Here is a 22824-nt window from a genome sequence, read left to right as displayed (position 1 = left end):
CAGATATTTCTCCCTTCTCTCTCCCTCCTTTTTTTTTCTCTCTAATAACACTCCCCACACTCCAGACCAAGCAACCAGTCACTCACAGTCTGAGCTCATTTTAAAGAGCTTGGATTAAATCCATGTGCAAGTTTTAGTTGCCTGTTAAATTTCTAATGCCTGCCACATACACCATTAGAACACTTAGATTTTTTAAGACAGCATTGACTCATATTTTCTTTGGGTTTTAGCAGCTAAATAGACATGCAGCTTTCTTAATCCGCTTTTCTCTACCTCTTTTTTCTTTTAAAAAGTTTAACGTGAAGGTATGGCAGTGTTAGAGATGCAGAGTGAGTTATGCATGGTGTGGGACAAATAATAACTAGCACAGATATTTCTGAGATCAAATAGAATTTCTTCATCTCGGAGCATCCTTGCATTAGTGAAGTTACTGGTGCAGGGAATAGAGTGGGGCAGTACAAGCAGAAACTGAAAATGAGAAGTTACATTGGCAGTTGCATTTAAACACTGAGAAATATGTGAAGCACTCTCTGACTCCCAGTTTGTATTACACCAGAAGTGCTCTTTTTAGCTTTGTTTTTTGGATTCCCCGTCCCCCAGCACCTAGGTAGTCCAGTACTCACATTCTTTTAAAGTTTTATTAAAGTGCAGCCCTGCCAAAGGCCAGCACGGATCCAACTATGTGGAAAAGGACTCCTTCCATCCTGCAGTTCCCTGAAATGGCAGCACAGTGTATTTCCAGTTCTGCTCTGTGTGGAGCCTGCTGCAAGCATACGTGGCTGCAATTTTTGTTAATGCTGCCAAGGACAGGCTTTGCTTCAGTCCTTGAAACACCTTTCTGGCTCATGAAAACAGCTTGAAATTAAAAAACCCAAAGTTAATGCTGACTCCCAGACCTCAGGGTGGGTGCTGAGAGCCCAAGCAGAGCTGGGATGAGTCCCCAGGATCCTGGACACAGGAGAAATGCATGGAGGATCCTTGGAGAAAGGAGGGGTCTGATGAGAAAAAAAATTGAGATTTAGGAAACCCAAGCAGTATTTTTGGTCTTTGGTCACTGTACTCCAGCCTCTCACTCCAGCTCTAATGGAAATGAAGCTTTGGGAAGCATTTGTCACATTGTTTGGGTTTTTTCTTTGCTTTGGATGATGTTTCTGGGTGTATATACTGAGCTGAAGAGCCCACAGTCTATTCAAGTCTAGGAGCTTCCCTGCCTTTCCTTCACCACTAATTATTAACGACAGACTGTGGGCAGTATTTGTCAGTTATGTAGTTATTAACAGCTAAAACTTAAACAATTTATAATGTTTTATTTTCATTGTGGGCTCAAGAGCCTCTTTTGGGTCTAAACTCCACTGAGCCTTTGGAAGGCTCCAAAACCTACAGCTGTCATTTATCTGAGCTGGATCCTGCAGCTGCCTGCACCTTCATGCCCCTTTAATATTTAGGCCAGACCTGTATTTTGTGCATTTGTGACATTTCTGCTCAGAATAACACACAGGCAGGTTTAAACTCACATCTCTGTGCACTCAGAGAGTGTGGAAACTCCTGTTCCTGCAGGTTCTGAGCAGGGATCCTGTGGGACTGGTGTCCTCGTGTGGCCCGAGAGCTGCCGGGGGGAGCAGCAGGGACACCCTCGATTAAAGCCTGGTGGCTCTTGCTCCTTTCACATCTGCCAAGTTGTCTGCTGGGCAGAAAAACCTCGAATCCTATAAGCTGAGCTAATTCCTACGTTTCTCTAACACTTTTCTCACTGCTGTCCTGTCACCCTCGTTGCTGGCCAGAGTCAGAATTGATGATTACGTGTGCAAGCAGCAAAACCCTTTCGCATGACACGGCCCTCTTGGAAAGCAAAAGGTACATTTTCCATTGGTGGGGTATTACTAATCCTAGGAGTAGCTGAGGATAAGTCTGAAGCTTCACATGCCTAATGGATTGCAGGCGAGCTGGGAAGTAAAGGATGGGATGGAGCTTTAGCAGAAGTCGGGGTCGTCTCCCCATGCCCTGCTGCCAATCACTTGTCTCTCACTTTAAAAGGCCAATGTTTTTGTTTGTGTCATTTCGTGCTGTGGCTAATCCAACTGATGCTCTCCTGTCGTGCTCCACGCAGTGTTAGCTGTGAGGATGACAGCTCTCTTTAGTGCTAAGCCAAGATCAGCAAGTATATTTTGTTTTTCTAATGAATTTTAAATAGAAGAGCCAACGCTAAAAGGCCAGTGCTCAGCAAACAGTAAGGATCACTGGACAACAGATATCAATGATCCAATTGAATAGATGTTTAAAGAATTCAGAACAAATCAGGCCCTTGGGGACAGCCCCTGTAAATACCTCAGTGCACATTCTGTCTGCAGGCTCACCTGCCCTTTCTGACAGTCACTTTTCCCATCCCCTGGCACCTTCCAGTACCAAATTAATTCCACAAAGCCTGGTTGCAGTGTGGCTGCTGCCCTCCTGGCCTGATGCAGCCTCACAGCAGGTTTGGCTGCTCCCTGAGTGCCCTTCCAGCCCTTTGTGATGTTTCTGCTCAGCCAGAGGTGGCCCTGCTGCCACGCAGGAGCTGCAGGAGGACCAGCCACGACTGGGTTCTTCAGAAATCCAGTGAAGAACCTGACTACAAACTGTAGGGAAAGTCTGAATTCTTGTCCTCTGGACGAGCAAGGGATGGAGCAAAAGGGTGTGATGAAAAGGCAATTTGTCATTACTTGCTGGACACATTAATGAGAAAGGCAGCAGGATTTAAGCCCAACTGCAGAGATTCTGGTTCATGTGTGCTTTAAAACAGACTTTCTGTGACCTTAGACAAGTAATGTAGGGTTGGATTTGTCTTGCAGTTAATGTCGTCGTGCTGACAGGCTTAGCAAATAAAAACAAGCTGAAGTAAACACCAAAATACTTTTTTAATGATCGTGGTCCCTCTGCCTTTGCCTCCCTGCCCTGTCTACAGACTAGGAGCATTTTTCTAACTCACAGACCTGACGACAGCCATGTGCACCCTCATAAAGGGCACCACACAAGCAGGTAAGGCAGGGACCAGCCCTCTGACCACAGATGCTCTGAGCACACAAACCCAGGGTCCCCAGCTCCCCACGAGTGAAGTCACTGCTGGCTGTAGCAGCCACCCCAGGGGCAGGAGGCTGTCAGGGGGACAGTGACCAGCCCTGTGCAGGGCCAGGGGAGGGTGGCATGAATGGAGTCAATGTGGTGGAGGTGGCTGGGGGGACCTGGGGAAGCTGGCAGCAACCAGCTGTGGTCAGCAGGGAACACAGCAACTGCCCATCCTCTGAAATGCTGTTTGTGAGCCAGGCAGGAGGAGAACAGAGGCCTTGTGCACCATGGGGATGATGCTCCAGCTACGAGAGGTTGTGCTGTGCTCACAGACACCCTCCTGCTGCTGCAGCTGGTGATGGGAGCTCACAGCCTGGGATTTGTGAAGCCTGGAGCAGGCAAGGGCAGCACCGTGCTGAGGGGAGCTCGGGGTAAACCTGCAAACCTCGGCAGAGAGGGGCTGAGTGCAGGACAGCTGGTCATGCATAACGTAGGGCAAACAGCGTGGAGATGCTCAGCCAAAGGGCATCATTTCTGGAGGTTCCCCTGCTGAGACACCCCGTTATTCCCGCTGTTGGAGGTTCCCAGGCTGGGACACCCCGTTATTCCCGTTGTTGGAGGTTCCCGGGCTGGGACACTCCGTTATTCCCACTGTTGGAGGCTGCAGTGCCAGGACATCCCATTATTCCAACTGTTGGAGGTTGCAGTGCCAGGACACCCCGTTATTCCCATTGTTGGAGGTTCCCGTGCTGGGACACCTCATTATTCCCTGCTGTTGGAGGCTCCTGTGCTGGGACACCCTGTTATTCCCCACTGTCAGAGGCTCCCGGGCTGGAACACCCCATTATTCCCACTGTTGGAGGTTCCCATGCTGGGACACCCCGTTATTCCAACTGTTGGAGGTTCCCGACCCAGGACATCCTGTTATTCCCTGCTACTGGAGGCTGCAGTGCCAGGACATCCCATTATTCCAACTGTTAGAGGTTCCCGTGCCGGGACACACTGTTATTCCCGCTGTTGGAGGTTCCCATGCAGAGACATCCCGTTATTCCCGCTGTTGGAGGTTCCCGTACCGGGACACCCCGTTATTCCCGCTCTTGGAGGTTCCCATGCAGGGACACCCCGGCACCCCCGCTGTCCCCAGCCCAGGCACGGGCCCGGCTCCTCCCCGGGGGCGGCCCCGGCGCAGGTGGCTGCCAGCAGCAGGAAGCTGTCCCGCTGCCGCCCGGGCCCTGGTGCCGTGCCGTGCCGTGCCGTGCCGTGCCGCCCGGGGCTCGCATTACCCACCCAAGCCAGGGCATTTCGTGGTGTTTTCTCGCTTTATTCCCTCGGTTTTCCCCGCGCTCCGGGCGCTGGGCTGTCGCTGTCGGGGCACCGCCGCTCCCGGGCCGCCATGAGCGCCGCGGGCCCCGGGCCCGGCCCCGGCCCCGACCCCGGCCCGCAGGAGGGGGGCCCCGGGCACGGCCCCGGGCACGGCCCCGGCACGGCGCGGCCGGACAGCCCGCAGGAGGAGTTCGACTTCTCCATCCTCTTCGACTACGACTACCTGAAGGCGATGGAAGGTTGGTGAGGAGCCGCCGAGGAGCCCCCGGCAGCTCCTCGGGGCACGGCGGGCACCGCCCGGGGCTGGCCCGGCAGGCGGGGCCGGGCCGCGGCCTTTGGGGGCTGCCTGGGCGGCAGGTGCTTGCCCAGGGTCGCTGTAACCCAGCTCGGTGTCCGTGCCGGGATGGAGCGCCCGGGAGCGGCCCGGGGACATCGCTGCTGTGCCCGGGGCTGTGCAGCGGGCGGGGCTGCAGAGGGCACCGGAGGAGCTCGGCACTCTCTGCCCTCAACACTGGGGTACAGCCGGCTCTGGAGGAGTTCGGCATGGGCTCTCTCTGCCCTCAGCAGCCGCAGAGCTCTGGAGGAGCTCGGCACAGCTCGGCCCGGCAGCAATGGGGCACAGCCGGCTCTGGAGGAGCTCGGCACGGTTCAGCCCCTCAAGCAGCAATGGGGCACAGCCGGCTCTGGAAGAGCTCGACATGGCTCAGCCCGTCAGCACCGTGGCACAGCCGGCTCTGGAGGAGCTCGGCCGGGCACTCTGTGCCCTCAGCAGCAACAGAGCCGGCTCTGAAGAGCTCGGCACAGCCAGCCGGGCACTCTCTGCCCTCAGCAATGGGGCACAGCCGGCTCTGAAGAGCTCGGCACTGCTCGGCCGGGCACTCTGTGCCCTCAGCACAGCTCAGCGGCTCTGGAGGAGCTCGGCAGAGCTCAGCCCGGCACTCTGTGCCCTCAGCAATGGGGCACAGCTCTGAAGAGCTCGGCAGAGCCCAGCCCGGCACTCTGTGCTCTCAGCACAGCTCAGCGGCTCTGGAGGAGCCCAGCCCGGCACTCTGTGCTCTCAGCACAGCTCAGCGGCTCTGGAGGAGCCCAGCCCGGCACTCTGTACCCTCAGCACAGCACAGCGGCTCTGGAGGAGCCCAGCCCGGCACTCTGTGCTCTCAGCACAGCTCAGCGGCTCTGGAGGAGCCCAGCCCGGCACTCTGTGCCCTCAGCACAGCACAGCGGCTCTGGAGGAGCCCAGCCCGGCACTCTGTGCTCTCAGCACAGCTCAGCGGCTCTGGAGGAGCCCAGCCCGGCACTCTGTGCTCTCAGCACAGCTCAGCGGCTCTGGAGGCCCCAGCGCAGCCGGAGCACCGGGGCGCGCCGCCCTGGGAGCCGCTGCCGGGCCAGGGCCGGGCCTGCCGGGGGATGGCACCGGGCTGGGCACGGCTGCCTCCAGCCCGGGAACACACACCCCCGGCTTGAGTTAGAATTGAGGGGGAAAAAGAAAGATTTGCAGATTGTTCTGCTTTTCTAAGCTTGGGCTGTGACAAGTGTTCCCTGACTTTGTGAATGGTGGTTCTGTTGGTGGTACTGAACAGGGATATTTACCATAAAATATAGATTTCTGTAAACTAGACAAAGCAAAAAGAGAGGACCCAGAGGAATGATCTGTTGGGATATTGTCTCTAGGATACCTTGGTTTGGCTTCTGCACCGTGGAGAGGTGGTGTTTCCCTGGGGCACCTCAGAGATGTTGTGTTTCTCTAAAGAGGAGACCTTTGAGGCCTGAATTGTGGTGTCATTGGTGAAATGGAGAGCTAGGGCTGAGTTTTATTTTATATTTAATTTATTTGTGTCCTGTCCTTGTCTAAATGTACAGATGTGCACCAGCATTGAAGCTGAGTGAGGATGGCTCATGCCATCAGATGGACAAACCTGAATCCTCTTTCAACATTTTGTGTAGTTCAAAACATGCTACAATAAATCCACGATGGGGAGGGTTTAATGGTTCTGATGAAAATGTTGGTGAAAGCTTCAGATGCTGGTGTGTTCACATCTTTACAGTAGACAGTGCTGCTGTGAAGCCTTAAGTGGGAGGTTCTGCAGAATATAATCGTGTGTAGGTGGGTGGTAGAAAGTTTAATCTCCAAACCACATAAATGCAGAGCAGTGTGTGCTTGTTGTAGAAGTGACTTCCTTCTCGAGCCTGCTTTCTTCACTTTTGAATGACTGGAAACCATAATCAGCAATAATTTTGTTCCAAAGATGGAAATCATTAGCATTAAAAAAAAAAAAAAGAAATCCCAACCATCTATCTGAGCATTGTAATCTGGAGAACATTGTCCCTGCCTTTGAAAAGGCACCAGCTCCAGTCTGTGAGCAATCCAGGATACATCAGCAACCTTTAATGTACAAAAGATTAAAGCGTGTTTACATGAGAGCAGAAAATGCTCAAATTCTGAGCAAGGCTTTATCCACATGCTCATTGTTCATGTGCAATCCTGGCCTCATCTGAACTGCAAACGAGTCCTGTGCAGAGGAGGATTCAAAGTGGAACCAAAACCAAAGGAGTGAGCCCCAGCACTTCAGTCTGGTTCCTGCGTTTGGAGCCCTCCCAGCCTGGTCTGCTCCACCCACTGCTCATGACAAGTCCTAAAATAACAAATCTATAAGCATGCTAAAAGCGACTTTTTAAAGTAAAAAAAAACCCGGAAAAATGTGAATTTTGGGCTCCAAGATTGGGGTGAACGTTTATTCCTGATAAGCAATTTTTTTAAAAGGTTGGAATTGGGCAGTATCCATCCAAGGCTGTGTTTTAAAAGTAGGACCTATATCACAACTTGTTGTCATGGGGATGCCAGAAATATCCTTCCTGAAAGTCACTGACATTCAGTAGTGCTGGGCCAAAACATGGACTGCTATAAAAGCAACACAGAAAAGAAGGGTCAACAAAAATCCTGCAGTCAATCTTATTAATATTAGATGTTCCTCTTGAACCCAGCCATTTCCAAAAGCAGCAGTGCTGTAGAGTGTGCTTTTTTAACCTTTATTTGCCAGGCTTTAATTAGCAATCTTCTCAGGATTTGCAAACAAAAAACATCCGAACCCAGGGGCCTGTCCAGGTAAACAGGATTTGAGGAGTGTGTGCAAGGCATACGCTGCTTTCAGGTACAGGCTGTGGTTTCATTTGGCCATTGAGGATGTTTTCTGTGTCCTTTAAACACAAGAGTGTTAGATGAATTCCCTGCAGAGTTCCTCTGCCGGTGTTGGGTATGGTATCCCAAATTTTAGCTCATTTCAAACACGACAGGTGAGTTAATGAGCATTTCCAAATGAACCCCTACAAACAGGGCTCCCAGAGGAGTGAGTTCTGATACCTGCTCTGAGTTCTGATACCTGCTCCGTGTGTTCTTCCCTAACACCTGTTGTTGGCTGCTGTGAGACACAAAATACTGAAATCCATCCAGTGCTCTGCTCCAGCAGCTCCCAGCAGGTTTGTTGGGCACTCACTGTGTGATGATCTGCTGAAGAGTAAAGCTGCCACTTCATTTTTAATGTTTGAGCTCAGCCCTTCTGGGAGCTGGTCCTCTGAGGGGTGTTTTGCAAACCCAAACAAAGCCTGTGTTTAAATAAGATTCATCCTGCCCTGAGACAACACATAAGAATACAAATGGGAAAGATTATTTTCTCTAGGCTCAGGCCCTTGCTGTAGCTCATTAGACTCTTAGGCTGCATCTGGTGATAGGAATCTACAAGGTCTGTGTGTGTGTAGTGCAGGGAGCATCCATAAATATTAATATTCCTCCAAATGCTTGTTGGTATGTAGACAAGCTCCCAGGGACATTGCCACGTCTTGTAGGTGTCAAGCCCTGAATAAGTTGCCTCGTTCCTTTTTTTTTTTTTTTTTTTTCTTCTCCCAGATGCAAAGCTATTAAAAGGAAATAAAAAAAAAAATCCCTGAAAGTGCATGCAGTTGGGTCCTGGGGCTGGCTCAGGAACACAGGAGGCAGTGTTCAGCCCTGCCATAAAGAAATAAATATGCACATCTACCAGAGAATTCCAGATTTCACTCAGGAAACCGGCCCTCACTTGGAGCTTCCAAGCAGTTAGTGTAAATAACAGACAACTCAGCTTTTGAAAAATGCAAAGAAGCTCTGGGCTGGCCCCTTCAAATGACAATAAGCAAGTTAATTAAAAAAGAAAATCGACTCTTTCACTTATGCAAATAAGGGACTCCAGTTCCATCCCGGGAGCTGCAGCCAGCGGATGTGAGGTCAAACCCCAACTTGTGTCCCTGCCCTGCACAGGGCTATCTTTAGCTTTTCCTAGAGGAGGGTTTGGATAAACCCAGCGTGGAATGCAGCCGCTCGGGTGAGCCTTTATTCCCTAATTTCATGCTAATTGGCACGGTCACATTTGGCCGAGTGGCTGGCTTTGAAGTCGCTGCCTTGTTTTAAAACAGCGCAGGGTGGTCCTCACCAAGCCCTGTGTGCTCACACTGCCCTGGCCTTGGGGAACCTGGAGAGCCTTTTCCTTTTCCTTTCTGCCTTTCAGAGATGTGTGAAATAAAACAAGGGTAAACTCCTTTGAAACTGAAATCCCCTGGTCTCTTTCACCTGTGATTCAGCTCTCTCTGGGTTCTCCACTTGGAGAAGCTGCCTGCCTTCCAGAGGGTTGGTGGAGCTGCCTGCACCCTGGCCTGGCCAGGGGAGCTGCTTTGTTTATAATTTGCAGTACAGGAGCATCCAGAGCCCTCCCTCAGTCCCTGTCATCTGGGTAAAACCTGTGGACAAAAGGAGCAGTGGGAGCTGGAGGTTTGGGTGGGATCCCAGAGGGCTCAGAGTGCTCCAGGAAGAGGAGCTCAGTGACACAGGGAAGGCTCTTTGCTGACAGTAAAAGTGACTGAGAGCATGAGGAGATGCCAGTGCTGTCTGGGTGCAAAACTCTCTTTCTTTTAACCCCCTGTCAAAGCAGGAGGATCTCTTGGTACTGAATCAGAGGGTGAATCAGCAGTGAAACCTCAGGCTGGGAAATGCCTGAGTGCAGGGAGGGGGGAAGTGCTGGAGCTGAGGTCTGTGAGATTCCATCGGAAAAGCAGTGGAGAGGACAGTCCCTTGCTGGAGCACTGCAGTCTGTGTTCAGGGATGCCATATGCAGAAAGAGATGAACTCCTGAAGGTGGCACAGCCTTGGGAGCCAGGCTGTATCTCTGAGGCACCTGCACAGAGGTTTCCAAGTCGCTTCAGTCCTTGGCCAACACCTTTGCTGGGCTGATCCATCACATCCCTGCTCTCTTGTCAGGGGGTGCAGTGGGCTCTCCCTCCTCGGGGAGCCCAGCTGGAGGGTGGCAGGGCTGTCCCCTGCCATGCCCAGTGTGGCAGAGGGCCAGCAGTGTGAGCATTGCTGCCCTGAGCTCCTGCAGCCCGACCCAGACTCGCCTTGGCAGCTCAGGGAGAAGCTGGAGCGTTGCTGGGGCCATTCCTGTGTCCTGAGCTCTGTGTCCCCACTGGTCTCTCTGTAAGGGCAGAGAGATGCTGGCGAGCATCCTCTGCCCCTCACACAGGCAGGGGCTTCACTCTGTTTACAGAATCAAACTGCTGCTGGTGCTGATGCTCCTCTCCTGGGGACTGTTGGCTCTACTCTGCCCTTTCCTCGAGCAGATTCCTGACCCCTCCTGCTGAAGCAAAAAAGCAGAATTCCTGCTGATTCGCACGGAGGAGCCGTTTATTTCTGGGAGCAGCACTTGCAGCGCCCCGCATCCCTCCCCGCTGAGGTCACAGCGCTGGTTGTAGCATCCCCGGCGTTACCACGGGGACAGACCGGCGTGGGCAGGAGCGGCCGGGACAGTGATTTCATTGTGCAGCTCCGCGGGGCCGGGAGAGCTCCCCAAAGCCTCCTGACGGAGCCGAGGCGATGAGTCAGGGCTGCAGCCTCTCCCCTGGATGGCAGGCTGAGAGAGCCCTGGGCATCTCCGCTGAGAGAGTCCCGGGCAGTGCCCAGAGCAGAGCGGGGTTTGTTATTGACAAACCCTCTGTGTTACTGACGCTGTGCCATGCGGGGGAAAGTAAATATTGTTGCTGCACAGAAGCTGTGGGTGTCGGCTTGGCCCGGGGCTGTGTCCCGGTGGCAGGACAGGCTGAGGCTTGCTCTGTGTGTGTGGTGTGTGTTGTGATTCACACCTGGAGCAGGGATGCTGCGGGAGGGGTGAAAGTGCTCTGTGAAACTCAGTATTTCAGGGAGAAGCAAAGGAAGTGTAGTTGTCTGAAGCCTGGGTTTGGATGGGCTGGACTGCGGGTTTGTTATTCACCAGGCTTTTAAAATTCCACATGCACATACAAATACATTTGCTTTTCTCGTATCCCTCACCATGAACCTGCCCCCACTGACTTCACTGCTTGGCGTGTCGAGTTTTGGTTCTGTACCTGGCACAGATAATTCAGTTTAATATGTGTGCTGGGGCAGCTTTAGCTGCATGGAGAGCTGAAAGGCTCACCTGTGCCTTGAGGTGAAGCCTGGAGAGGCTTTTCTGCTCCTGCTGCTCACTGAACAGAGCCTGGCATCCAGCCTGGCATCCAGCCTGGCATCCAGCCTGGCATCCTTGGTGCTGGTTTTGCCCCCTGGCCCCAGCTGGGCTCAGGATGGTTCTCCCCAGAGCGGTGGGAGCGATGCTTTGGGCTGGGGGGGGTGTGTGTTCCTCTGCTCATTCCCCAGACGTGACGAGTTCTGTTCAAAGGGAATCTCAGCAGCAATCTCGAGGTTTGATGTGTCAGACCTGAGTGATGGGGATGACACACTGCTCCGGAGTGCCAGAGCTCTGAAATCAACGGCGCTAAAAATATGTTTTGGCTCAGAATTCCGTGACTCGTTGCTGTTTTCCTATCCCCAAAACAGCTGTGTGCTGGGATTAAAAGCCAGAGGGAACCTTGAGAAATGTGCAAACTGGACTGTGCTGTGCAGCTCCCCTCCTGTCCCAGACGTTCTGTGTGTTGGTTTGTTTGCTCGGCCCTTGGGGTTCCCCGCTAAACACAAAGGCTCAGCAGTTCCTAAAAATGAACAGAAAGCCCCTGAAAATAAGTCCAAATCTCTCTGCATGTAAAAGTTTCACTAGGAACAACTTCTGCTTTTGCAGAAAGCACCGTCAGCTCCTGCCTGGCTTTCTCTGTGATATTTTCTCATGGGAATTGCTGTCTCATGTCATGTAGGAGTTAAAGAAAGTGCTGGAACAGTAATTTAAATATTTAAATGAAACCCTCTGCTTGTGACATGCACTGATCTGTGCCCAGAGCGAGCAGATAGTGTGAATTAATCCCAAATTGTGGAGCTGTTTCAGGTATTTCCTGCTGGATACACTGAAATCCTTAAAAACATATACAAATCCTGGTAATGTTTTTTGTGTGATGACAAATATTGTTCAGCTCCCAGGCTGGGGCAGCTCCAGGGGCTGATGTCCATGGGAATACCTGCCCTGACTCTGCTCTCTGGGATGTCACTGCTATTGCACACCCTTGGGTGTGACTGGAACTGGGCTCAGCAGTGCTGCTGGGAATTCTGTGTTCCCTGCAGGCATCCCTGTGCATTTTGCAAAATGAGAATTTCTGAAAATTCAGGATTTTTGATACCAACAGAGAGAGAGGGTTCTATTGAACTTGTTATTGTGTATTTTATAATCCCTGTCTGAAAGTGTTCCTTGGGCTGCAACTGGAATGTCATTGCCCTTAACCACAGGGTTGGATTCTTTCTCCCTCCCTCTCTTTTCTAACAAATATTTGTGAATGTGTTTTCTGACTCAACATGAAACCTGTCTCCAAACCTGCTGTTGTGATACAGAGCCAAACAAATCACCACACAGAACTGACTTTCCAGTTTAAGAGTTTGAGCTCAGCTTTGGACCACGAAGCCTTTCATGGCTGGGTTTGGCTGAGTAAGGAAGGTGTTTCTCCCTTCTCCAAAAGCTGTTCCTCAACATTTGGTTTTATGCAGACCCTGTTTGGAAGTGATTTTGTGATGTGCTGGTCTCAGTCCAGCTCCCAGTTGGCAAAATGTGACCAAAGTCACCCAAGGTGTCACTAAGGGTGTCCTTGGCAGGAGGGCAGCCCTGCTGGGGACAGAGGGGCTGTCACACTGCTCACCTGTCCAGGTGATCCCTCAGGTGAGGCTCAGGCAGCAGGAGCCTGGCTGGGGGTGTTTGCAGTGCTCCTGTCCATGCTGCACCTGCCCTGAGCACTTGAGCTTCCCTGGCTCTTAATCCAGCACTTCTCACAGGCATTAACTGCAGTTAAAAAGAATTAAATAATCAGCTAATATCAGATCACAACCAGTTTATAAATATGCGTATTTTTTTTTAATCCATGATTGCTCGGCTCCTGTAACAATATTTACAGTCTTAAAGAGACCCTTCTTTTTCCAGAAGAACCGACTCCACATAAAACCAACAGCCCACCCTCTGGAGTTACATACGCTCATGATGTCTTGGACTGTGGCCTCAAGCCATGCCCCCTGCCTTTTTCTAGCCTTTCTGCAGATCCCATGGGCAGATATGGACAGCCAGATAGCATAGGGCCAACACCTACACACCCTGCCAACGCTGCAGGGGCCTCTGCTCCGAGCCCTAGGATTGAAATAACTCCATATCATGAACTGATTCATTCAGGGGGTCCCTTCCGCAGCAGAGACACAGATGTTCTTTTGGTAGAACATCAGTCAAACTCAGCCACCACTAGCCCAAGGGTTACCCTGCCTGTCCCTGGCTTTGAGGGCTACAGAGAACCACTGTGTCTGAGCCCAGCTAGTAGTGGCTCCTCTGCAAGTTTCATTTCAGAGACAAATTTATCTCCTTGCACGTCACCATGTGTTTCACCAAATAATGGTCCTAGTGATGACCCTTGTCCGCAGTTTCAAAACATCCATACTCATTATTCTCCTAGAACCTCTCCAATAATGTCACCACGAACAAGCACCACGGAGGAAGCCTGCTTGGGACGCCACTCACCATCACCCTGTCCCAACTCAAGGTCCTCGTCACCAGGTGCAAAACGGAGGTTCTCTTGCACCGAGCTCTACGGCGCTCAGCTGCCTTCCACCTCTCCCGGGCACTCACGGACCCCCTCTCCACAGCCCTCTCCTCGCCTGGCCCCGAGAGAAGACACCTCAGCAGTCACTTACACTCAGCTGGCCAGCGCTGCCCTCCCCATGGATGCCATGAGCAGCCTCCCCGCCGATCCGTCCTGCGGCGTCCCCACCAAAATCTGGAAAACCAGCCCCGACCCTCCGTCCATGTCTTCCCACAAAAACAGCATTCCGTGCCACGTCTTTCAGACTGTTGACTTCCACGGGCCTTGCGAGCAGGAGGACAGGAGAAACTCGGCCCCGGAATCCATCCTGTTGGTTCCTCCGTCCTGGACAAAGCAGTTGGTGCCTGCAATACCCATCTGCAGGTATGGAATCCTCGTGGGTGTGTTGTCTGTGTTTTTTCACAGTTTGGTGTCCTCTGTCAAGGCTGATGATCCCTAGGGAGTGTTTTCTTGCTGCACACCAGAGCTGAGTGCTCACTGGTTAATGGGAGCCTAGTCCAGTAGGATTCTGAGATGAAAAAAGTCAGGGTTTTGAAGGAACGTCACCAAAGATGTTTGTTGGTAGCACACTACACTACAAATTCAAATTTCCAAATGATTTGTCTAAATAGCAGATTGCAGACAGCCTTTGACAAAGGCTGAACACTCTGGTGCCATCCTGCTGCTCTTAAAATGGTGAGATTGCTTTTGTAAAGTCACTTAGAAATTTCCATCAAGGATGGAAACACTTTAAATAATGCCTGATTCAGAACAGAGCTCACTGCTCCAGGTCAGACTGAGCATTCAGTCCACTCCAGTGACTTAGTGTTGGTTGTTAATTTGTCAGTTGTCCCTTAGCCCAAATCTCAGCCCTGCATTGTCTGGCCGTGTGGCATCTGCCAGGACCTGGGGTGCCAAGTGTGTGGCTCTGCTCCCAGTCCCTGCTGGCGCCCTGTCAGTGCCATCCTGCTGGCACTGAGCTTGTCCCCACGCTGACGTTATCCCAGGGTGTTCCTGACCTGCTAAACACAAACTGTGAGTGAAAGAGCACAGGCTGTGACTTCCCTTGGCTTGTCAGACCGGTCCTGGCAGCAGTTTGTACTCACAGAGTAAAAGTGTGGTTTAAAATCCACTGCAGGCTTTAGTTGTGCATTGCAGTGTATTCATTTCATGTCATAAACCCTTATGTGTTTTCATAACAGGAAAACTAGTACCAGGTAAGGATATTTAGCATTTTATTGATGTGCATTTTAATATTTATGGACATCCTGATTGTTAATTTACAGAGCTGGTAGGTAATGGCAAATGGAGTTAATATTTCACAATACTTATTCTGTGATCCAAGTTGGAGACACGCAGCAGAAGCTAGATAAAAGAGGGGGATCTTTGAAAGAATGAAACTGCTACACATATTTCTGTTTAAGAAATAAGAATAAGAAACATCTTACTCTCTTCTGCAAGGAGGTGGGCACACTGAAATTGTCATCTCCTCAGCAGAGCTTGCAGTGAGCACTTCAGCACAGGAATTCACAGCAGACACCCAAATGCTTCAGTGGGGCACCGGGAGGAAGGAGGGCTCAGTGCTTTGAGAAACCACCTTTCTCAGGACCATCCCTGCTATTTTCTCTCTCTCTCTGTGTCCCAGCTTGCCCGTGCAGTCCCTGCCACCCCTGGAGTGGCCCCTGTCCAGCCAGTCTGGCTCGTACGAGCTGCGGATCGAGGTGCAGCCCAAGCCGCACCACCGCGCGCACTACGAGACCGAGGGCAGCCGTGGAGCCGTCAAGGCTCCCACCGGGGGACACCCCGTGGTCCAGGTAAGGCCTGGCCTTTTCCCCCTGTAGGAAAAGGTGGGACAAGTTCATCTCTGAAAGGCTTTCTGGGGGCTGTCCCTGAAAAAGGAGCCCCTTAAAGGGGCTGAGCTGAGGCGCAGTGAAGTGCAGGACTTGGGGGAGGGTGGTTTGGATTGGCTTCTGAAAGATCAGAGACGTGGGACAATGTGTTTGCTGCCTTTTCTGGGCTGTGTAAACCTCCTGTGATCCCCTGAGGACTGTCATGAGGTGCCTGGGAAGTCACTGCTGAACCAAGTGAGCAAAATTCAGGCTGCCCAGTGGTGGAGAGAATGAATTTGTCCCTTTGCTGACCTGAGAGGTGACTGAGCTGAACCCTTCTTCTGTTTGGAGTGTGAACAGCTTTTCCTTCACCTTTCAAAGGGTGGTATAAAATACTGGCTGAGTAGCTGCAGTGTAGCCAAGTGGGGGCACATCAGTCATTTCCCTCATTTCCCCTGTTTTCAGCCCATGTTTCCTGAAGGAAAGCCAAAGGCAGGCCGGGCTCGGGGCTGTGCTGTGTCAGTGGAGAGTGCTGGAATGATGTGTGGGAGCTGAACAGGCCAGCCACAGCTCCAGCCCTCACTAAACAAAGCTGGGCTGCATCCCACAGATGTTCCTGCCACGCTCAGGGTTTGCAGGAACCAGGAGAATGTTACATTTATGCCTAATTTCGAGCATGTGATCAATACCACTAATTTCACTGGCTTGATTTGTGCTTAACTTCAAACACATGTTCAATATTCCCCCGCAGGCTCGTCCCCTTTTAAAATCAAGCCATAAATCGGTAAATCAATGAATTTGTTTGCTTTGATGGAGCTGGACTTACATGTATGGGCTGTGTATTTGAGTGAAGGGAGCAGGGTAATATTAAACAGCAGTCACATTGGCCATACCTCAGTATAATGGAGTTTTTTTGGTTTGGGTTTGACAAGCTCAGAGCCTCCTGTGGTGTGTTTGAAGCTACCTGGATTCAGGAATGATCCCAATCAGCACTTGCTCCTTGCTCAGTTTGCTTGCAGCTGCAGTATCACTTACCTTCCCGAGGTATTCCCATCAGCAGGGTCCTTATTGCCATGAAGGAGTTTCTTGTGACATGGGGAAATGAATTTGTTTCCTTCCTGCAATCAATATCAATCAAAGAGGCATTTATATTCTCTGTTGAAGACAGGAACCAATATTGGTAGTTTTATCATAATTTGCCATCAAGCTTGAGGATCTAAAAGCATAAATTCAAATGTCCACTTGAGTTCCCCGAGCAGATGTGCCTGTGCACAGCTGTGCCTGCATCTGGGGAAAACATGGACAGTTTCTCTCTGAAGCTTTATTGTAAAGCTGGGAGTATTTGTTGGATTTGTCTTCACTTGAACATAACCAGGTTGATGTGGATGCCAAGCAATGAGATAGTTGCACCTGTATGGTTTATGACATCTCAGACTGGGGGAGTAAAATCCAAAGTTTTCCTGTCAGAAGTTATTTGGCTTCAAGGGATCTTTTTTTTTTTTCCTCTCCTCCTTTCCCCTCAGTGAAGTTTAACTTTTATATTCTTGTCAGATGCAAAGAGAGTATTTTTCTAAAACACAATCTCTTCTGAAACAAATCTGATTTTAAAAAAAGCCTTCAATTAACCCTCCACATGACTAATGACCCAGCTGTACCTGCTGGCAGAAGAGCTCTTGGCTGCTTTTCACAGCAAGCTGTTGGCATGCAATATTTATTTTTTGCCAAGTGCATTTTGCATGCAGATTTCTCCTCCTGGGTGCTCTGAAGCTACAGCCCAGCAGATCTCTCCAAGCCTTTATCTTGTGGTTTATCTTTCTTTTGCTGCTTCCTCTTCTTCACGTGTCAAGCCCCGAGAGTTTTGTGCTCAAGGCTCTGCACCAGTTGTGCACTCCAGGCATGGCAGGGGCAGAGTCTGAGCTGGAGGAGGTGGAGAGGGACATGGGCTGTGCCAGGAGCAGGGGGAGAAGCCATGGATGCCATGGAATGTTCACATTCCATCATTGCAGGGCCATAGGGAAGCACATGGAGAAACACCTCCCAGCTCAGGTGTGGGAGTCACCCTTGGGAAGAACCTACAGCTTGTGTTGACTGTGGGGACACTCAGGTTTTAGGGATGTGAGCATCCCCTGGATGTGCTGAAAACAGCCCAGGAGATCCTTTGTGGCAAGGTCAGAGCTGAAGTTTCCGTGCTCCTTCCATCCTGCAGGTCACTGAGATCACAGAGGAGGGGGAGGCGTGTTTGGTTCCCAAATCTTTTTTCCCCAAGCTGCTTATTTGTACCCAACTGCTGCAGCCAAGGCTGTGGAGGAGCCTGTCCAGCAGGAAAGGCAGTGGCTGCTCCTGTGCAGAGAATGTGTGGATGTGACTGGGACAGAGGTGGCAGTGCAAACACAAACCTGGAGTGCAGTGGCAGAGATTCAGTCTGTGACCCAGCTGTTTGCCTTGGTAAAACACCCAAATGCAGAGCAGGGCTGCAGAACCCAGTGCTCAGGTGAGGCACAGGGACCCCCAGGCCATGCACCCCTGAGTGCCAGGCTGCTCCTGGTTCTCCTCTCTAGAGCAGGAAAGCTGCACAGAGAGAGGGGCTCCTGTTCAGCACAGCCAGCCCAGCCTTCCCCCGGGTTTTAACTTTTTAAAATTGTGGTGACTTTCACTGCCTCTTTTTATTTTTCTTATTAAAAAGAAGCTGGAATGGCAGAGTTGTTAGTGGAGCTCACAGGAGCTGCTTTACAATAACAAACGTATGTTCCACTTTTCCTTTTATATTTGAATTTTGCCGTCTGTGTTTTCTTGTGGTTTCGCAGTCAAAGGAGACATTGTTTCTTAGCCTGGGCTTCCCATGGGGCTCTGAGTTTTAACTGTATGTGACTTCCAACATTCAGCTAATTCATTGGTGTGTCAGTGAAACCAGAGCCTTTGATGGAAACTCAAAACCAAATCACAGCTCGCTGGGGTGATTCTCACTCTCTCTCACACTTGGGGCCGGGCTGGAGCTGCTGCTGCTGCTGAAACCCAGGGGGGATTTGGTGCCCAGGGCACATCCCTGCAGCTGAGTTTGTCCTTTTCCCACCTTCCTGTGCAGGGAAGGGCAAGGCCAGGCTGGGCTGGACCTGCACAACATCTTTGTGCTGCTCTCATTGTGACCATCCCTTCCCTGGGCTTTGCTCTCAGCCTGTGACAAACCACCTGCAGCTTTCACACCTGATTTACCTGCAGGGCTACGGGGCTTGTTTGCACAATGGCATCGTTGTAGGGTAGGAGCCTCTTGAGCTTTGAGCTCTCAGCCGTGGATTTATTGACTGCTGTTCCCTGTGCTGCTGCAGGGGTTGATGTGCAGTGGGCAAAACAGAGATTTTGGCTGGGAAATTCTCTGCAGAACTGATGTGCCATCAAATGTCAGGGTAGGTGAGCAGCCCTCAGCTTGCAGCACGGCAATAATTCTGAGGTAGAGGTGAATAAAAAGCTGTCACTGTGAATTTTGAGCCTAATTCAGAATACCTTGCTTTTGATGGAGAGGAGTTTTGGCAGAGGAGAAGAGTTCCAGCTGGTTGGAGTGGGATGCCTGTGCTGTGCAGGTTTTGTGGCTTAGAAATACTCCAGGATGAGGCAGATACAAGATTTTAGTTATTCTTTCCTGTAGGTTCTCACTGTGCATGGAGGGGTCAGTGTGCTGAAAAGCAAAGCTGGAATTTCTGGCTGTGTGTCCCAGATGTGGGAACTTCCAGCACAGAATTCACCCCACTCAGGCTGTGCTGGAATATCTGCAGGAGGAGTTCACACAGGGTGTGCAGTGTCCTGTAAACTCACCCCAGAGCTCTCTGCTCACGGGTTTCCCTGCCCAGCTGAGCCTCCAGCTCTCCCTTCTCTCTCAGGACTGATGTCTGTGCAGTTGGAAGTGCCCCGTTCCAGGGGACGGCTCCCACCCAGGTCTCCTGTGTCATGGGGAGTGTCCTGCTCACCAGGCTCAGGGTGTTCAGGGTGTTCAGGGTGCTCAGGACTCCTCCTGCCTGCTACTGCTCAGGGAAAATTACCTGGGGTCTCTGTTTTATTCTGAGACAACTGTTGAACCCTCATGCTTCCAGCAGACCTGAGTTGTTCTCTCTAACCATGCCTCGTGCTGTGGGTTTCAGCACGACAGAAACTGGGGAGGAGAGAGGGTCCTGAGGCTTGCTATTTTTTTTTTTTTTAATTTTTTTTTTTACACAAAAGTGATTTTTGGCCAAGATATTTTCAAGATCTGTCTGACACTCAATCCATTATCCATGAGCCAAGGCCATGGTGGGTTCCGGGACCCCAAAGCCACCTTGCAGGAGGCACAATAGCACTAAGCCCTGGCAGAGGGCTCAGCTCTGGGGATTTGGAGTCAAATTGACCATTTGGGGTTGGAATTCACCTCCAGGATGCTCCTGGTGCTGCCACATCTGTCACCGTGGCTGCTGTCAAGCTTTGTGCCACCCCTGGTTTGCACAGGGGGAGCAGCTCCTGGGGGAGGATGAGCTGAGTGTGGCAGAGGAAGGTGAGGTTTTAGAACAGCCCAGCTTTGCCACCCTCAGCTCCTCTCCAGCAGGGCTGGGCTGGTTCCACAGTGCCTCTGACAGCTGGTAGGGGACCAGCTCTGCTCACTGGAGCCAGAGCCCCGTGCTGAGGAACTCCCCCAGTGTGATTTGGTCAAAATCATCACATTTTCACCCTCTGATTCCCGGTGAGTTCTGTCGTCTGGGGAGGTTTAGCTCTTTTGTTGTGAATGTGTATAAAGTGCTTTAATGACACAGTTGGTTTTCTTAGCCAGCTGTGAAAATGAGACCTGCAAATCCTCCTCCCTGTACATGTGCACTGGACAGACGCGTTTTCTTTAAAACTGTCATCTGAGATAGTCAAAGCATCCTGAAAACAGGATCAGCCTCTTCACAGGGGCAGGGAAACTGCAGCCAGAGAGGAAACAACTTGCAAGTGAGGTCACTCACTGCTGTGAGGTCACTCAGGAGCAAACTCTCCCCACTGCTTTCTCTGCTGTCTCTGTCCCAGACCTGTTTTAACCCTCTGTGAAAGCAGAAATCCCAGCAAGACACTGAGACTCTGGTTGTTATTTACTGTATTTGCAGTAAATAAAAAACAGCAGAGCAAGTGAGATTCCACCCTTGGAATTCTGACTGAACTGTCACCAAATTAAGAAACGCTTAAAACTGAGTATCATTTAAAAAAAAAAAATCATAATTTAGCGGAATCAGATGTTCAAAGGATTGTGTTCAGAGGCCTTTTCAGACAGCCTTGGTGAGGAGCAGAAGAAACAAGATTTCCTTCTGGTTTGCGTTCTTTTTGCAGTGTCCCGAGTACATTAAATTGAACAAAACCATGTGAGAGTGCGCTCGGCTTTGTTGCTCAATGTCAGCTCTAAGTGAAGCCGGCAGAGGAGCCGCCACACGATACAGTGGCTGGACGAGATCTTTGTTAAATTCCTGACAGTTATTGATATGCCACTCTCCCTGAGACAATGCAGTGACATTTTCCATCTCGGTATGAGTATTGTTGAGCAAAAAAAATCCCAACAAACCCCTTGACGCGATTGCAGTCAGCGGGTACTAATGATGGGGATTAACGATCAAATTAAAGGCTGGGGCTGCTTGTAGAAGGAAAGGGGGGACAGAAATGGGGCTGTTGGCTCAGAACATCATCCCGGGGGCAGCAGCAGAGCCGAGCAAGCCCCACTTATCTCTGGCAGAGCAGCAGGAAGGGCAGCCACAGGAGGAAGCGATTTCTCACCGCTTTGTGCTCGTTTCTCATTAAAAGCCGCTCGCTGGGCTCTGTTTTCCCGCTTGGGATGGTCGGTGTGAATTGGCCGAGCTGACCACAGGCAGCAGAGCCTCCAAGGGACAGGGCAGTGATGGACAGTCCATGTTATCCTGAGCTCAGAGACCCTGGGAGCCGAGCAGATCAAATCCTCACACCCAAAGAATCGATTCCCCACATTTATATTTCTCCTCCCGACCGCGGCTCGCGTTGTCTAGACAGGAAAGGTGCTGTAAAGATGCAGCTTTGTCCATGGCAAGGAGAAAGACCTAAATGCCCGCCAGGCAGAGCTCTGTTGGGGTGGATGGGAAATAAATTACTCCTTTTCACTCTCTAGAGCAGTCAGCCTCACCCGGGGTCTTACTGGGGCTCCTCAAAGTCACCAGTGAGGTTTGAGATCCTGCTGCTTTCGTGCTGCACGGAGGCTTTTGATGTGCAACAGCTACACCAGAAATCCCCAAGAAAATTTGGCTGTGCCACCCAGAAAAAGGCAGTGAAAAGGCAAAGCTTGCAGTGCTGCTGGGAACTGAGGTGCTGCAGCTGCTGAGTGGTGCCTGAAGTGCCAGTTTGGGGGGTTTGCAGGATGCATTCCCTGCAGCATTCCCTGCAGCATTCCCTGCAGCAGGGCACACACACCATGGGTTTCTCACTGGGCTTTGGCTCCTCATCCCCTGCAGGACCTGGGAAATCATTGCCCCTCTCTGGCCTGGCTTCTGGGTAAGAATAAAAAAGTTACCGTATTAATTCCCTATGAATCTCTCTTTTTTTCCTGCTAATAATGTAATTCTGCATAAATTATAATAGTATTTAAATTCAAGAAAGTATATCTGAGATTAAAAAGTCTAAATTTCAAAATTGCCTATGAATTAATTCCCTGTGAATCTCTTTTTCCTGCTAATAATGTAATTCTACCTAAATTATAAGAGTATTTAAATTCAAGAAAGCATATCCCAGATTGAAAGATCAAAATTTCAGTATTGCACTGAATTCCCCCTGTATAGACATGTTGTATCTCTAGGTGATCACCTACAGAATCTTTAAAGAATTTGCCTTGCTTTCTGCCTCTGCTGTCAATTTATCCCTTGATTTTAGCCCAGTTCAGCAGTGTTGCAGCTTCCCCTGTGCAGAGATTTGCTCTTTGTGCAGCAAAGGTGTTTCACAGCCCCAGCCAGGGGCACGGCCAGCCCTGGGTTTGGGTCATCCCAGCACTGGGCAGGGAATGGTTTAGAAGGGATTTAACAACTCTGGCTTGAAGTGCTGTGTTTTTAGAGCTGGAGTCTCAGTTTGTGAGGAGACCTGAGTTTGGGAACAGAGCAGGAGGAGAAGATGTTTCATGTTCCTGATGTGTTCTCCCAGTGCTGCAGTGCCAGGGCCATCCCAGGGGTTGTGTTGGGTGTGTAAATGAACAAACTCAGCACCTAAAGGCACATCTGTTTGTTTTGTGCATGCAGAATTACACTGGTGCCTCCTCAAGTGGCACTAAAATCCACTCCCTTCCCCAAATTTGGTTGGTATTGATCCATGCATGGAATGTATTGATCCATGCATGGAGTGCAGAGTGAAATTGATTTCTGCAGAGGTGAGATGATGCTTTTTAATCGTGCCACACTTTTCCATTTTGTTTAGAAACCCAATCGTGGCAGCAAAGCAAACAAGAAAAGTCTCCTTGTTTTCTGAATGATGTTATTTGTTTATCTGCCAAAGTGCTTTGCATTTCCTCAGGTCACAGACCAGCCCATGTCTGGCCGTGTTAATATTGTAAGAGTTAGGCAAAAGCAAAGTTTTAAGAAAAAATCTTTCAACTGAAAGAAAT

At 50.7% G+C, this 22824-nt stretch overlaps 1 protein-coding gene across 1 annotated transcript in view; it reads left to right on the top strand.

Moving 5' to 3' along the window:
* Nucleotides 1-4435: 4435 nt before the first annotated feature.
* Nucleotides 4436-22824, top strand: part of NFATC2 (nuclear factor of activated T cells 2) — a gene marked incomplete at its 5' end in the record, with an annotated part of 76442 nt that continues 58053 nt past the window's right edge. The window contains 3 exons of the mRNA XM_083873100.1: nucleotides 4436-4604; nucleotides 12753-13779; nucleotides 15041-15209. Of these exons, the coding sequence (XP_083729226.1) occupies nucleotides 4436-4604; nucleotides 12753-13779; nucleotides 15041-15209 (1365 nt within the window). The remainder of the gene's footprint in view (nucleotides 4605-12752; nucleotides 13780-15040; nucleotides 15210-22824) is intronic.

This window comes from Zosterops lateralis (genome assembly GCF_965231275.1).
Source record: "Zosterops lateralis genome assembly, chromosome: 16".
Lineage (NCBI taxonomy): Eukaryota > Metazoa > Chordata > Aves > Passeriformes > Zosteropidae > Zosterops > Zosterops lateralis.
The sequence above is the reverse complement of the archived record's forward strand: the minus strand, read 5'-3'. Positions and strand labels throughout refer to the sequence as shown.